This window comes from Carassius carassius, chromosome 15 (genome assembly GCF_963082965.1).
Source record: "Carassius carassius chromosome 15, fCarCar2.1, whole genome shotgun sequence".
Lineage (NCBI taxonomy): Eukaryota > Metazoa > Chordata > Actinopteri > Cypriniformes > Cyprinidae > Carassius > Carassius carassius.
Genome location: NC_081769.1, coordinates 28,476,256 through 28,493,042, shown reverse-complemented (window position 1 = coordinate 28,493,042; position 16,787 = coordinate 28,476,256). Strand labels below are relative to the sequence as shown.

The 16,787-nt window shown below is 35.9% G+C and overlaps 1 protein-coding gene across 4 annotated transcripts in view; it reads left to right on the top strand.

Moving 5' to 3' along the window:
• Positions 1-16,018, top strand: part of LOC132158778 (protein Aster-A-like) — a 29,804-nt gene extending 13,786 nt beyond the window's left edge. For 3 of the 4 annotated variants that reach the window (XM_059568342.1, XM_059568343.1, XM_059568344.1), the window contains 18 exons: positions 3,138-3,336; positions 4,178-4,198; positions 4,296-4,380; positions 4,502-4,605; positions 5,260-5,355; positions 5,488-5,568; positions 6,383-6,501; positions 7,206-7,467; positions 8,276-8,438; positions 8,596-8,739; positions 9,300-9,421; positions 10,746-10,888; positions 10,976-11,079; positions 11,155-11,385; positions 11,972-12,062; positions 12,691-12,798; positions 12,877-12,997; positions 14,319-16,018. In XM_059568342.1, coding sequence (XP_059424325.1) covers positions 3,138-3,336; positions 4,178-4,198; positions 4,296-4,380; positions 4,502-4,605; positions 5,260-5,355; positions 5,488-5,568; positions 6,383-6,501; positions 7,206-7,467; positions 8,276-8,438; positions 8,596-8,739; positions 9,300-9,421; positions 10,746-10,888; positions 10,976-11,079; positions 11,155-11,385; positions 11,972-12,062; positions 12,691-12,798; positions 12,877-12,997; positions 14,319-14,414 — 2,290 coding nt within the window. In that variant the 3' untranslated portion in view covers positions 14,415-16,018. Of the gene's footprint in view, positions 1-13; positions 279-3,137; positions 3,337-4,177; positions 4,199-4,295; positions 4,381-4,501; positions 4,606-5,259; positions 5,356-5,487; positions 5,569-6,382; positions 6,502-7,205; positions 7,468-8,275; positions 8,439-8,595; positions 8,740-9,299; positions 9,422-10,745; positions 10,889-10,975; positions 11,080-11,154; positions 11,386-11,971; positions 12,063-12,690; positions 12,799-12,876; positions 12,998-14,318 lie in introns of those variants that run through there. The other variant, XM_059568345.1, reaches the window with a different exon arrangement.
• Positions 16,019-16,787: the final 769 nt, after the last annotated feature.

The window sequence follows — 16,787 nt, the reverse complement described above, 5'->3', positions numbered from 1 at the left end:
TTCAGGATAGCCGGAGCTCGCATGGTGGATACCGCTGTGGTCGTTGCGTTTTACAGGGGGTCCGGTACCTCTTTTGGGATGGGGATGTTGAACGATCGCGTTCTTTTTGACTAGAACGGGCTGCGGATAAACAGAGGACGCAGTGTCTCTGATGCATTCGGCTAGTTAATCTGAATGTAACGTCTGTTGTGTCGGCGCAGTGCCATATTGAGAGGCTACTGTAAAATAAACGTGGGAATCACGCATTGAACTGAGAAAACACCCAATGACATGTTCGAGTAAGTAGCAAATGAGTCAGTTGTTTTATGCAATGCATGTATAATGTTGTTTCTGCAAAAGCGTATGGTAATGTTGTTCAACCGTTCACTTTTATCATATGTCGTTGCATCACAGTGCAGTAATAGGTTGTTAAGGTGTTAACACGCATGCAACTGCGATTGCATCCCTAAACCGCACTGATGACATCGACATTCTGTGAGTGTGGTCTATCCCGGTGTGCACAAATGCACGTTCAGCATTGAGGATTAGATTGGCGCTTGCTGTAGTTTTACATTGTGCTAGTTCTGCATGCAAATCAAATCTTCGTTATGCCTTTATTTGATTTAAATAACAAAAATGCATGCACTTTTTCCACATTTGCATTGGTTTACGCAGTGAAGATATCAGCGGCATTAGTATTTTTTGGTTTCAGCATTAGACCGTGCGTTCATTCTGTTGACATTTGCTGTAGCGATCTCCGATTCGAATCTTTTGAATGAATCGATCGAACCGGTTCATCAAGTCGGACCGAACGATTCGTCTACCTGTTTAATTTAATAGTCTTTAGCGGTTCTCGAGTAAACAACTCAGTTTTATTGAGTTGAGAACACATGTCCGATTCGTGATGTGTCTAGAATCGCTGAGTGAGTTGATGGAGTAAAGCGAGGATTAAAATAATGTAGCCTACCAACATTGATTTATTAACAAATGTAATGTTCTGATGAAATTGAATCAATCTGATTTATTATTTGATTGAATGACAGTTTTATCAACATGCGAAAGAAACAAAGTGGCTGTCAATAAATAACGTTTGCGATGTTCGTCATGACGCAAAAGAATCACTGAATCGTTTTTTGAATCGGTTCATCTGAACGTAAGAACAAGTTCACTGAAATTGGGTTTTCCATCAGTAATAATTTGCTTTAAAATGAGTCTTGCTGTTAAAAAATGTTCTTAAACCTTAGTATAGAATGCCAAATGGCATGTATTCTGGTTGTTGTTAGGATATTTTTGGGATGGCATGCTGTTTTACTGCTCTTTTGCTTTTGTTAGGATCTGTGTGACTGGTTTTGCTGACATATAAAATAATTTTACACCTGCTCATTCCTTTTGGTTGCTTAGATTTCATATTTGAAGCCACTAGACCAAAAAGTGAGAAATGTGTTTTCATGATCCTGCTGTGTTACCTTGGAGACTCTGAAACCACCCCCCCTCCATTCCCTCCATTACCAAAACAACGTGAGACTGGGATCCAAGCAGTTATGAACAGGCAGAGGCCAAAGTTGTTAAAGATAAAGTACAGTAATCAATAAGACCTTATAGAAGATTTGATAAAGAGTAGTGGAAGAGAAGTTCAATTAAATTGATAGATTATTTATCTATCAAGAGGTATCTTTTGCTATACATTTCTGTGACACAATATTTATCTTGATCAAATTTTTCAATTTGTCATTTCAAAATTTTACATTCGGTCCCTCCCTAGTTTGGATATTTGGTTACCTCCTTGCAAACTGCTGCAGTATTTTTTTTAGTAAGGGTCTGTTGTTACACCATTGTCTTCTGTGACTCTTCATCTTCTCATCTTGCAGCAGGTGTGTCTAATCGATGTCCTGAAGTGTGACTGTCTGTAACGTATTTGTATGGTGTTTTGCAGGATAGTTTCAGACCTTTCTTGCACTGAACATTCAGTTCAAACTGACTGATCTCATCCACCCAAATGCATTACATACAGGAAAACTTGTGGTAAATAAAATAAGAATATTTTTTTAAGGTATTTCAAATGTAATCCTGACATTAGTTGATTTCCATTAACGTTGTAGCCTTTGATGGTTTCCAGTCTCTGTTGTGTAGTAGCAAATGGTACTGGGTGATTTATTAAAGATGTGCAATATTTACAATTGAATGCTTATTTGACCACGATCATATTCCCTAAATGTTAAATCATTTGTTTTGTAATCATTTCTTGTTTTGAGGCTCTCTTTTAAAGACGGAAAACAGTTTTCATATAGGCCTATTTTTGTAAAATATTTGTAGGTAAGCATTGCTGTTTATTAGTGTATATTGTTATATTGATGCATGTGAATGGAAATGATTTGATTAATCATTATTTTTCCTGGTATTTATTGGCCATTTCCTGTAAAATATAACTTGATTATTTTTAAATACTGCATTTGATCTTAAACATTGTGAATCCACATGACGACATGGAAAAATCACCAGAGTCATTTCATACAAAATATTTAGATATATATTTATCTGTTTTTGCTGTATCATCCAACCATAGTAAGAACAACTGGTATTAAGGATTGATTTCACATGCCTTAAAGCCACTATTAGCACTTCCTTTGACTAAACAGGTCTCATATGTCTGGCATTTAAACGTCTCATCAGACTGATCAAATGTGGGTGAACAGATAAGGCTTTGTGTTTGTGTACAGAAGCCTCTATCTGTGTTGTCACCTTTTTGACTGGAACAGGAATGGAATGCTACTATGGGAACTATTGTTTTTCATATAAATATGTTCTTTATCCTTGGGCTTCGACCTGAACATAAACTATAGGACCCATCCAGGACGTTATTTCGGTTTGTTTTTAGGTGTGCTAGCTGAAATTCTTCAGTATATCAGCTTGATTGTGTTTTCAAATATCTTGGAGTCTAGAGGCGGTCCTTAACTTGCATACTGTGTGTTGTAAACCAGAATCAGTTATTTGTTATCAATACATGCTGTTTGGTAAATAGTGGATAAACCTGGTCCTTTTTGTCGTTTCCTTGTGCATGATCCAGTTGCCCTTTAAGAGCGGTTGGAACACAGTCCTGAAATACCAGATGACTGTCTGTCTGTTTCTCTTCCCTGACCTTACTTCTCCTCCGCCTGCAGTACAGCCAGTAATTCTCCACGCAGTACTCCCGGCAGCTCGCCCTACCTGCGCCGCCGTGTACTGGGAGGCAGAGCCAGTGAAGGGGAGACAGGCGGGGACAGAAGCGCTGGGGGTTCAGAGAGCCCCCTGCTTCCTACTCCCTCCTCATCCACCTCCTCCTACCCGCTCTCGGCCCGACACTTCAGCCGCAATGCCAAGGTAAGCCATGTTCTCAGGCCGGTGAGATTGGTTGATGGTCGTCACACATCCAGATGTCTGAATATCATCTCAATGTCTGATATGACGAGCGCTTGCTCTTCCACCCACATACTGAGCATTGTATTGCTGTATTCTAAAGGAATAAGACAGGAGGAATGCTAGTGTTGCAAACATTTATTAAGAAATTGTTCTGAAAGATAATATGGTGCAATATTGGGAAATAGTATTAGAATTAAAGAAACATTTCTATTTAAATATATATTTAAATTGATTATTTATTCCTGAATATTAAGAAATATTAAGCAGCACAGCTGTTTCCAGCATTGGTTATAATGGAAATGTTTCTTTAAAAGCAATATTAGAATGATTTTTGAAGGATCATGTGACATTGAAGACAGGAGTTTTTGTTTTCAGCTTTATAATATGTTTCAATAGAAATGTTATTTTATAAATTATTTATTAGTTTTTTTTTTTCATGAATTGTAATAATATTTAACAATATTATAATTATGTTCTGTATTTTAAACCATTAAATGCAGCCTTGGTGAGCATAAGATACTTTTCTCAGAAACACAAAAAAACACAACATCTGAATTTTGACCAGTAGTGTACGTCAGGCATTGATTGGCCATGAAATCTGCATTACATATACTGCAAGTTTGTAGTCAAAGTCCTGAAATCAGGCAGCATTTGCTGGTTAAAACATCTATTAATTATTTAATTAATGGAATAAAATGCAGTGATGAATTATGCTTAATAAGGCCAAGAATGTGTGTTAAGAAAGTAAGTAGTTGACATGTTTATGTAGTACATTCATTTTGTGTTCTCTTCTTCGTTTCAGAAAATGCAGAGCTGGTATAATGTAAGTATTCCGGGGTCTTGGGAAGTTCACACCTCAGTGTTTTAGCTTTTGACTACAGTGCAGTTTTATTCCACTCACACCTATCTCTGATGTACAGGTTCTCAGCCCTACATACAAACAGAGGAATGAAGACTTTCGTAAACTCTTTAAAAAGCTTCCTGATACAGAGCGTCTCATAGTGGGTGAGCGTCACTACTTCATGAGTAAAGCCAATGAATAATGAGTGGTCTTATTTTAAGTTTAGCACCATGTGATGATCACATGGCTTCTGGTTGTGTTCATTATATGTTGTTTTTTATCTAGACTACTCATGTGCACTGCAGAGAGACATTCTGCTCCAGGGCCGCCTCTACCTGTCGGAGAACTGGCTCTGCTTCTATAGTAATATCTTTCGATGGGAGACTACGGTAATTACTGAAAAAATTTGGGTTTTGCTGCAACAACTCATCAATAATGATCAATAAGGACAATAATCAACAATGAATTTCCTAATTAGTTAGTAGGTGTATTAGTATACTGCAGGTGCATGTAATTGAATAATTTTTTGCACAAAGTGTAGCATACATTACATGCTATTTTTCAAAAGGTTTTGTTTTTTGAAAGTCTCCTAAGCTCACTAAGGCATTTATTTGTTCTAAAAATACAGTAAAAACAGTAATATAGTGAAATATTATTACAGTTTGATGTTATTACTTCTATTTTAAAATATAATTTATTTCTGTGAATTTTCAGCAGCCATTACTCAAAAATCATTCTAATATGCCGATTGGCTGTATAAGAAATGTTTTTATTATCATCAATGTTGAAAACATTACTTTTATTTAAATCTTTTTCAGGATTCTTTGATTAAAAGATTAAAAAAACAAAATGTTTTTGAAATAGAAATTGGAACAAATGATTTAAAAGATGTCTCTTTTGATCAGTTTAATACACCCATTGCTGAATTAAAGTATTAATTTATTACTGACCGAAAACATTATTATGGTAGTCTTAATGTTAATTTGTTTATTTGTGCAATATTTTGTTTAGTCCATTATTTATAAATCTCTATATATCACCAGATAACCATACTGCTGAAAGATGTGACCAGTCTGACCAAGGAGAAGACGGCCAAGCTCATCCCCAACGCCATCCAAATTAGCACTGAACACGAGAAGGTACCGCACTGCAGATATCGGATATGCTTGCTAAAATTACCATTAATGGATTTCTTTTGTTAGCTGCATTATGAACCTCCTAAGACAATAAATACTCTGCCTTGGATTAAAATCCGGTCTTGCATTCGTCAGCACTTCTTTACATCATTTGGGGCGAGGGATCGCAGCTTCATGATGATCTTCAGACTATGGCAGAATGCACTGATGGATAAGGTGAGAATCGCACTATTGACAGTGCACTTTATATCTTTATAAAAGACACAACCATCTGAAGTCTCCTGTCAGAATCAGTGTTGTGTATTTGTTGGTGTGTAGACAAATTAATCTGGCAGACAAACAAGATCACTTGGCGATTGTCCATGATAATTAGCACTTGGCAAGATGCAGGTGGTGACTACAGATGCATTGCAATGCACAGATACAGCATCTTCTGTAAGCCTGTCTGTTAGAACTGAACTCTAATATAAAGCTGCTACGTTTGCTACTTTTTTTTTCTTGTGGTTTTAATAAAAAATATTATTTCAGTTTGCACTGCAGGGCCTTGGTTAAAACGCTAAACAGAGTCAGTGGGAATTTTGTCCATCTGCAATTAAAATAACTAATAAAAAAATCTTGTCGTTTTTATAGAAGAATAATTATCTAAAAATACAGCAAAAATCTAAATATATTTTACAGTTAAACATTGTAATTTTTTATTTATTTATTGTTTTTTTTCACCGTATATACATTAGAATAAGGGACTTACTGTTAGCCATTTTTTACTGTAGAATTTTTAGTGTTTTACAGTTAAAATTAAAATATGTATTTTTTTTTTTACAGTGTACTATTTCAATCAATTTTGTGTTATGCATTTTCTTACCCTATTATGCTAATAACTAACAGCCTTAACAAACTGATTGATGTCATAAAATGCTACTTTCAAGTTTTTAATGCTGTGTCATTACCTCACAGAAGTGGAGTTAAAGCAGTCTTTAGTCTGGAAGTGCCCCACACTGAGGTTTCTGTTTTTTCTGTTTCTCCTTCACAGACTCTGTCTCCTAAAGAGCTTTGGCACATCGTTCACCAGTGTTACGGCACTGAGCTGGGGCTCACTAGTGAAGATGATGACTACGTCTCCCCTACTGCTGAACATATGAACGGCCTGCTGTGAGTCCACACTGAGAGGAATCTGTTTATGAGATTTATAAAATGTACCTTAGAACACAAGGACAGACAGAAAGTTACTGTGCACCTGAATCTATTTTCTGTTTCATTTTTAGGTTCTAGCTTAAATAGGCCATATTATATAGACTACTAGAATATAATTTTTTTTAAAGATATATTTTGTTAAATACTTACCTAAGAACACAAGGAGAGACAGAAGGTGTATATACATTGTACCCTGTACTTATCCATCTATCTATATTCATTTTATTTTTAGTTCAAGAAGGCCATATTATAAGCATTACATTTCAAATATTTCAACTTGCTTATATGTTTTATTTAAATTTGCCTTAGAACACAAGGACATACAGAAGGTGTTGTTTTTTTATTTTTAGCTTTTGGTTAAAAATGTCCACATTATTTACATTACTAGAATTTACATATTTATAACATTTACCAAAAGGACAGACAGATCTATATTTTATTCAGTTTGTGTTAGTACACAAGGGAACAACAAATGTTGCGAAAGCTGAATGTGTACCTCTATCTATCTATTTTATTTTAATTTTTAGATCAAAAAGGCCATAATATATAACGTTCATTTTAATACATTTTTTTTATATGTAAAGGCTTATATAAGTTTCTTTGCTTACTGCATTAGACTATGACAACCCTGACACTTACATCTATCTGTTTGTGTCTTGTAGGCCAGGCCATGAGCCGGTCTCTGTCACTGACCTGTTGGATCTGGGTTCATTGCCGGTGGCTCCGGTGGCCTCCTCTCCACCCTCATCTGCCTCGGTTCTTCCCTGCGCTTTAGGATCTTCACCTCCGTCCTTCTCTTCCACTTCCTGCCAGCCTGTGGAGGTGCCATCTACCCGGGCCAGCATCGAACCTGAGCCCAGTCCACCCAGCTCCCAAAGCTCATTGCCACCCTCTACAAACACTGGAGCTGCCCCGTCCTCAACCGTAAGCAGCAACTAACTGTGAAATAAGTCGTTATGCTCAATGAACATTACAATGGAAGATTTCAAAAAGGTTGCAAAACCCATGATAAACTGGGATTCATTGGGTTATTGTCTGATATAAAATATTTTAGAAATATGCTGCATGTGTACTCTGCATGAGTAATACTTGCTTGCAAGTCATATAGATGATTGCACTGAAAATTATTATTTTAAGTCACTTCATCAATCTGATTACTAATGATTAATGTCTTAATGATTTATTAGTGAATGTTTTTAAATAATAATCATGATTTAGTAAATAATCATAATCAAACTAAAGCATTATCAGAGCAAATATTTCCACTACTGGTCATGTATTTTAGGCTTTTACAAGTTTTAAATGGCATTATGTACTTTTTATTGTGATGTATCATCGTTTTTTATTTATTTATGTACTACTATAGTATTTATTGATATTTTATAATAGCATTTTATTTTTTTTAAATATGTGAATAGCTTTTATTTTACTTTATATTTTAATTGTCATGCTAGTTTAAGTTTTAGTAATAATTTTATGTGATTTAGTTTTTTATTTGTGTATTAGTTAATAGTTTTCAAATATTTCTATTTAGCTTGAATTTTTCAGCTTTAGTAATTTTAGTAATTCAACTTGAAACATTTTGTTTCAGTCATGCTATAGCAACATGTCAAAGTTATTTTTTTTTTTTTCATTTAATTTATATAAATTTTTCAGCTATATTTCAATTAATGAAAACAATTTAGACTCTTTGATGATAACACTGGTTTAAGAGTGTTTATTCTTTTTATAGATTATGGAAGAAGACGGGGACAGCCAGTCAGAATCGCTCAATCAGTCACTTCAGTCTCTTCCCACTGTCCCACACAGTCTGGGAAACCTCTCGTCACTGGATATCACCAATGATGAAGAGCTCCCAACTGACCCCAGCAATTCCTCTGACACTCAGGAAGAGAGTGAGGGCTTGTATATCCTCCTTGTTTCTCACAGCAAACTGCAACCTTACTTTCTCAGATTAAAACTGAAAGATTTGAAAGCAATCTTTCTTTACAGTAGGTAAATATGTGTCAAATAGCTATATCCTTGATAAGGAGTTATGTTTAATCTCCACAGGTGAGGTGGAGTCCTTCTGTAATGATCTCAGAGGGCGGTTGCATATCAACACAGTTGTTCGCATGAGCGTGGACAAGCTCCATGACCTTCTGTTCTCAGACACTCACTTCATACAGCACCTCTTCTCACAGCGTCACTTCACCGGTCAGTGAAGCTACTCCTACATTGTTGAATTTTACATTTTCTTCTGGTTCCCTTCAACATACTTATTAAAATACTGCCCCTAGTGGACCGGAGTTCTGCGTTGCTGACTGTTCTATGCATGGCTGGTTTCTGCTGTGTTGTTATTTCCTTTTCCTTTAGCTTTCAGATCTAACATGTTCCTCTTTCCCCTCCCTTTTGCTCTCACATGCTGTGTGTCCTATAGGCGGCCTTTGGGCAGATAATGAGAACTTGACTATTTGGTTTCGCTGTGTTCTTTAGCATAAAATGCCATAGCCTCATTCTTTTTTTTCTTGGTAACTTTATCTGCTTTGTACAGCAAATAATGTTGAAGATATTCATGGTAGATCAAGCAATGGTAGCCTGGATGGCACAGTGTGAGAAGTGTTTTTTTTTCTGGTGCTGAGCTCTTTGTCTCTGTTGTCTGCATGGATAATTGCCCCCTTCCCTGTGCCCCTGCAAGTGCTCTGACTGTAATCATCCCCATCCTCTAACTGTGCTTTTCGTCTTTCTGCTCTCTCTCTCTCGTGCGACTGGTTCAGATCTCTCTGTGCACGAGTGGCAGCAGGACAGCAGCAATGGGAACAGCAGTAGAGTTTTGAGTTACACCATCGCCATCAACAACCCACTGGGCCCAAAAACTGCTCCTGTGGTGGAAACACAGGTGGGTCCGCACAGATCTTTTCCTTTGTTTTTATCTGAGCTGTTCCTCAATCACCTTCATTCTTATTAAAATGATAGTTCACTGAAAAATTTGAATTTTGTCATTGTTTACGCACCATCATGTTGTTCTAAACCTGTCCATTTTTTATTTTTGGAAGACAGAAAGGAAGGAAGAATTTATTTATTTTTAAATAATAAATAAACAGTTTTTGTGTCTCACTGTAGTAAGTTAGTTATATAGGTTTGGAATGATGTGCTGTGAGTAAATGGTGACAATTTTCATTTTTAGGTGAGCTGTCCTCTCTGATAACACATAATAAATGCATCACATTTAAAAAGAACTTAGCCACAAAAATTTGTAAGTAAAATGTTATCCCTGATCCTTCATATATATTATGCATACGTATAATTGCAATTTAAAATGACATTTTTAAAGAGATACAGGTTTGCTGTGTTTGTTTGTAGAACTTCACAATGTGTTCAAAAATTAATTATATATCAGTATGACTAGATATAGTAATTATATAATTAATTAATTATTATTAATTAATAAAACAAAATAAGAAATATTACTACTTTTTTAAACCAATTGTATAATTTCTTTTAAGTGACATATTTTCTGTTCATGTTAGGAGAGCTGTACAGTTCATCCAAAAATTTTATTGTATATCAATTCGACTATAAAATGTTGTTGTTATATTATTATTATTATTATATTTAATTACTTATTATTATTATTATTGATAAGTAAACAAAACAAGAAATTACTAATGTAATACTATTTCATTAAAAAATATATATAAGAAAAATTATATTATAATAATTATTATTATTGTTTAATGTAACAGCACAACTGGAGAATGGCTGATTTAATTTCTTGTTTTTCATACATTAAACCACAAATTCTTTTAATATAGTGAAAAACAGCAGAGAGCCCTAAAATCTTCTCTTTTTTTCTCTTTTTTAAATTAAATCGCAGCCTTTGTGATTTGATAATCACACTAAGCCATATTGTGCTTTCATTTTTTTTTTTTTTATTAAACATTCAGCACTAGTTAATATTAGTTAATGTTAACCTATTTACACGGTTTACGTATAACTAGAAGTTCATCCACCTAGAACAGCAGTTCCACCACTAAAATGACAGTTTATCCACCTATACAGCTCAAATAACATTCCCAAATGCTAGAGACTTCCTTAATAGGTGCATTAATGTAAACAATTTGTTTTTATAAATTATAAATGAATGTTAGAATGTAGCACATGCTGTCAACAAAGCTTGTACTGAACCCAGAACTGTGTATTTTTTTTATCATACTGTCCAGACTCTCCACAAGAGCAGCACCCGGGGGGAGTGTTACGTGGTGGATTCGGAGGTCATAACCTCAGGCATTCCCTACCAGGACTACTTCTACACTGTACACAGATACTGCCTCACCTCTGTCAACAAGCACAAGAGCCGCCTCAGGTAGAACTTCCTGACCATTGTTATTCACGTATTGTTGTGCTTCAAACGCAAACACAGCTGAGGGAGCCATTGTGTGCGTGTCTGCAGGGTCTCGTCTGATATCTGCTACAGGAAGCAGCCGTGGAGTCTTGTGAAAGCTCTGATAGAGAAGAACACTTGGAGTGGCATTGAAGAGTATTACAGACACATGGGTGAGTAGGTTTTGGTCTCAGTGCAAACCTTGACTGTGACATTGGTGCTAAAAACGATCCCATGTTCCTGGTCAGAGATGGAGGTGTGTACGCTGGAAACGCTGTTACAGTCGGACGTTTCTGTAGTGAGCCCCGGGGACGTGCCTTCCGCGGACTCCGCCAAGACTCCCCCTGGCCTGCGCAGACGCAAACGCAACTGTCCCAGACGAGCAGGAGAGCGGGAGAGAGAACGGGACGGAGCGGGAGGAGGAGGCGGGGAGCGGGGCGACCGAGGAATTGGAGATGAGCGCGAAAGGAGGGAAGCTGGTGAGTCAGTTGATGCAGGGGAGCACCAGAGCTGAATTTCATCATGTCTGATTTAAACTACCATGTGGAATGTGTTGACATCTAGTGGTGGAATGCGAAATTGCTTTGACTGGACTAATCAGGGATGTGGTTTTTCCATTTTATGCAGATTTCAGTCATTTCGGACCTTAGTAGACCTTGGAAGTATGACCCACGTGAATTACATAAATATGAGGAAAACAAAAAGAAAGAAATTAAGACAGCCATCAGTTTAAGCAGTGCAATTTTACTGTTGCTTTGTAAAATAAACTATATTAAAAGCTCATTTTTATTTTACAGTACAGTATGCAATAGTAATATATCTTTGATTTGTAAAAAATAATATAATTAAAAAAATTAACTTAACTAATATTTAATTATATATATATATATATATAATATATATATATATATAATATATATAATATAAACTAATATTTCATTTAATAAAAATATAACAATATATAAAACTACTAATAATAATTACACCATGCTTTTACTGGAATAAACAGATATGTGAATTATTTCTTTCTTTCTTTCTTTTTTTGTCCTTGTCCTGTTTTTTCAGGTGCTCAGTATGTGAAATTAGGGATGAGGTGGCGTGGAGCCGGCAACAACAACAATAGCATCTCCACCATCCTGCTCATCGTGAGCTTCATGTGAGTGTTTTCACCTTTGGCAGTCTGTAAATAATACTCTTTGTGCATTTGTAATATCAGCATTAACACAAGCAAGATGAACTAATCTCATTGAGACCGCCAGATCGTCATCAATAGAGTGGTGGCTTCTTTTTCTGCACGTTACACTCTGCTCCAATTTCTGAAGAGCAGAGCATACCATAATGAGTGCCTCATTGGACAACACTTTTGATAACGTTTATCATTTTTTAAGGGCAATGTGAATTAATCATTTTAAGAAAATTGCAATCTTTTACTGGTCCTCATGACATTTTAGACCTTTTGTACATTTTTTTTCTGTGTAACACAAAAGGACAAGTTTAGCAGAATTTCCAAGCTGTGTTTTTCAATACTTAAGACCCCGTTTAAATAACACCAACATGGTGGAGTGTCTCTTCTTCTGTTGCTCCCTTCTTTTGTGTACTAATATGTCTCCTTGCTGATCCTCTCTCTCTCTCATCTTGATTTCCTCGCTTCATCCTGCATGTAGGATCTGTGTCAGGTAGAGCTTCTGTCTGTGCTTCAAGAAAAACGCGCACACACTTGTTCACCATTGATATTGCACCATCAAGTATAGAAGGCTATATTGAAATCTCTGTTCTTCCTCCAGTCTGGTCGTTCTGGTGGCTCTGAACATGATGCTCTTCTACAAACTCTGGGCGCTCGAGCGGGCCGCACACACACTGGAGACCTGGCACTCGTACTCTTTAACTGACAGGTATATGGTCAAAAGGGTGTGGCTGTACACACACGATTCTGATTCTGATTCCTGATTCTGTACTGTTTCTCTGTGCAGTCCTCTGCCGCAGACAGCAGGAGAGTGGGCGCAGGTCCTGCAGCTCCAGAGGCAGTTCCACCAGGCCCAGATGAACAAATGGCAGCAGATCCTACAATCTTCTGTCACACTTCTGGATCAGGTGTGTTCCTGAGCTGAACTTAAGATGTCTCCATCAAGCAGTCGAAAATCTGTATTTGCTGAAAACAAGATAGAAGTAATAACTGTCTGTCAATAAGTCTGTGAATATTTAGTCATTTTGTGAAATTGTGTCCATTTTGATTTGGAAGTCCACACTTTTTCTATAATTCTGTATTGAATCAGAACAATGTGACTAGAAAACATGACCAGAATAGATCAGATGACCAGCAACACTTGGTAATGTTTCTCAGTATTAGGTACTCTTTTACACGTTAAAGTCAACACAAAATTGATTTTGTGGTGCATTTAGTAAGGGATAATGTTGGTTATTATTGGTCATGCTTTACATTTATCCCCCTTTTTACATGTCTACTTAACAAATATGTAAATAAGTGACTATGATATATTGATTTAAGTTGAAATTGTATTGTTTTAAACAACGGAGAGTGTCGAAGTGATGAGAAGCATCAAACTAGCACAGTTTTTCAATCGGTTATACAAATATTTGCCTGGAGAATGCTGCGATTTGACCAATCAGAATAAAGCATTCCAGAGTAACATGTGACAGTTTTAGCGTATTTGCAAATGAAACCCAATATTAAGCAGGAAATAATGGAGGGAGTGATTTGAGCTAATATTGCATGAAGTAAAAGACATTTCAGAGGTAAAAAAAAAAGGATTCTTTTGTTTTTGGAACAATAAATTGAGTCACAATGAAAACAATTGAGGATTCTTTGACAGAAATCTCTTCTGCCCAACAAAGTTGAATTTTCTATATATATATATATACATTTTCTATATATATATATATACACTTAAATACTTTATTTTTAATTTCAAGAAGAATGCAGATATATTTGAATTATTTATTGAACTCTAAAAATCCAATTTCTTGTAAGACATTATAATATGCTTTATTTTATTTCAGAATTTCATGTAATTTAATCGTCTTCCAACATTTGGATTATTGTTTTTATGCTTGTAACAGAGAGAAAGATATTCCATTTTGATTGGATTTTCTAAAAACAATCTCTAGGTCCTGCTGAAAAAGCATAAACCACACTAAGCTGATTTGCTGGACTTCTAAACTTGTTTAAGATGGTTTTCTAGTCTGGCCAAGCTGGATTTCACCAGTTTTTCTCCCTGAAAAGTGCAAAAAAAAAAAAAAAGGAAAAAAGGCTTAGATTTAGAATATTTGCTCTCATATCTTTCAGCATGGGTTTTCTTTATGATAAATCTTGTGCAAATAAGACCAGACAAATTTATCATGAAAACAAAAAAGGCTAGTTTGATTTCGTATTGTTGTGTCCTCTCTCTTGTAGATGAAACAGTCTCTGGAGAAGCTCCACAGAGGAATGATCCCACCTGAGGTGCAGCAGGAGTCTGAATCGGAACCAGAAACTCTGACGGATCAGTGAGAGCGTACGGTAACCCCTTCAACCTACCGTGACATTACATAGCCATCCACGAGGGGCCAAATCACGGTGCTCAACTCAGTGACATTAATGTTGGGATTGATGCGAGTATCTTCTAGCTCACCCTTGTGTCTCAGCAGCAGCTACAGGACTCTATACTAGCTGTATAAAACACATTCAACTCTTTTATCAATCATAAAACCGTGAACTCTGGGTCTGAAGCAATAATAACACATGTACGGGAGTGTCTGTGACTTACAGCTGTGCTGCATCTTGAGCCGTTTGGTCTGTACTGAATTTCATCGTGGACCTTTCAATAAAGAGTTTGGGAGAGATGCACTAAAGATTTTAAAGAGGGAAATGTCTGAAATCAACCTCCGACTGTCATTTCACGAATGTTATTTTTATTTCGTCATGGAAGAGAAATTTCAGTTTTCTCTTAAGTTACTGTACTGATTTCAGAACTGTTACTGAAACTCATTTAAAGTGTGTCAGACCATTGCAGTATTTATTTAATAGACTTGAATTACAGTCTAACGTCATTGTGTTTCTGCTCAAACAAGGACCAGTGTAGAAATGGGTGGAACGAGTGGTATGAATATGAATTGCCATTTTAGCAATAATCATGTGGAAAAATTGTAACAATTAAAAATTAATCTGTAAGAAAGAATGTAAAAAGTCAAACTTTTACTTAGGATAGAGTACCAGAGTGAAGAATGTTTAACAAATTTTAACCATTTCTTCCTTCTCCCTAATGTTTAAGTTGTTATTTTTGAGTGAAAGGAGCTGGTTTGTGTAGTTGAGGTGTCGAGAAACTTGTCGAGTTTCACTGGAATCAAACTTGAACTGTTCAGGGTTACTATTAGCTTGAGCAGCTGATGTGCACACAGATCTTCTCAGAACTTCAGTCGTTCCTCAGGCTGGACGTTTGGGACCAACCAGAACTCAAGAACTTCTTTTTTCTTTTTCTTTTTTGCAGTGTGGCATTTTTATGACAATTAATCACCCCGCATCATATTTATTTAATTTTTATTCAATAATTTTTTGTCTATGACTCTCACTACACTAATGCAATAATGAAAACCATCCTGTCCTGTGCAGACTATTATTTTACATTAAAATGAGCAATGCAAAACCATAAAACAAATTCTTTCAAATACTGTATAAATAATTTATTAATTATCCTCAGTAATGGGAATTGAAATAAAACCAATGTCACAATTTAAAAAAAAAAAGGATAGATTTTAATGTGAAGTATTGATGTGCATGTTCTTGGTGAGATTCACCAAGAGGCTACGAGTTGGATTTTTTTTTTTTGTCCTTTTGTTTCTTTATTTTCATTTGGACTGTCTGTTACTGATGTCCCCTGTCCAGCCATTTCATTTCTGGCTCTGTATTTGTGATCTCTCGCTCCTCTGAGTGTGTTATCAGAGTGTGTCTGTCTGCGGGCGCTGCTGTGCAAAGCCCTTGCTCTGAGTGATGAAAGTGTGTGCTATTTATTCGGGTCAGGAAGGGAGAGAGTGAAGGTGGCATGTATTGTATAGAAACAATTGTAAAGATGACTTGTGACGGTCACAAATGTATAATAAAAAAAGTCAAAACTGTAAGATTGTGTTTTTATTACTGAGCAGTGGGGAAGTTGGTATGATTTTGATTTTGTATGCTCATTTATTATCTGTTGTTGGTGTTAATTTTTTATTAATGTTGAAAACGACTAGTTTTTGCTACTTAATATCTTTGTGGAAACCATGATCGTTTTTTAAAGGATTCTTTGAACTGTATATCCAATGAACTAGAAATAGAAATCTGTACTGTCGCTTTTGACCAGTTTAATTTGTTTAATAAAAGTATACTCTCTTTTTTAGTACATTTTACTTACCCCAAACTTTTGAATGGTAAGTGTATGATTTCCACAAAAAAGTTAGGCAGCAAAAATGTTGTCACACTGAAACAGAAATGTTCCTTGAGTAGTAAATCAGCATATTTGAATGATTTATGCTCCTTGAAATTATAATAATATTTCACAATATTTCAGTTTTTTACTCTATGATGGACCCGTAATCTCACATGTAGGTCAAAAGGGAGAAGATTCAGAAAAACACATCAGCTGTATTTTTAAATGTATTTTATTATATAATTTTAACATTTTCACTTCAAAATGAAATGCACCCTGGAATTGTTGAGGCTGTGGAGTCATTGTGTTGAAACTTTACAGAGGTGCAGACGTTATGTCAGATATTCTGTGACATCTAAGAGTTGGTAGGACATCCATCATCTAGGTTTAGTTATAACAGCACTGACAGCAGCTGTGGAGATTGGCTCAGTCCAGGATGAAACGGATCCGGTGTTACAACTGTGTTAGTGTTCATGACGGTA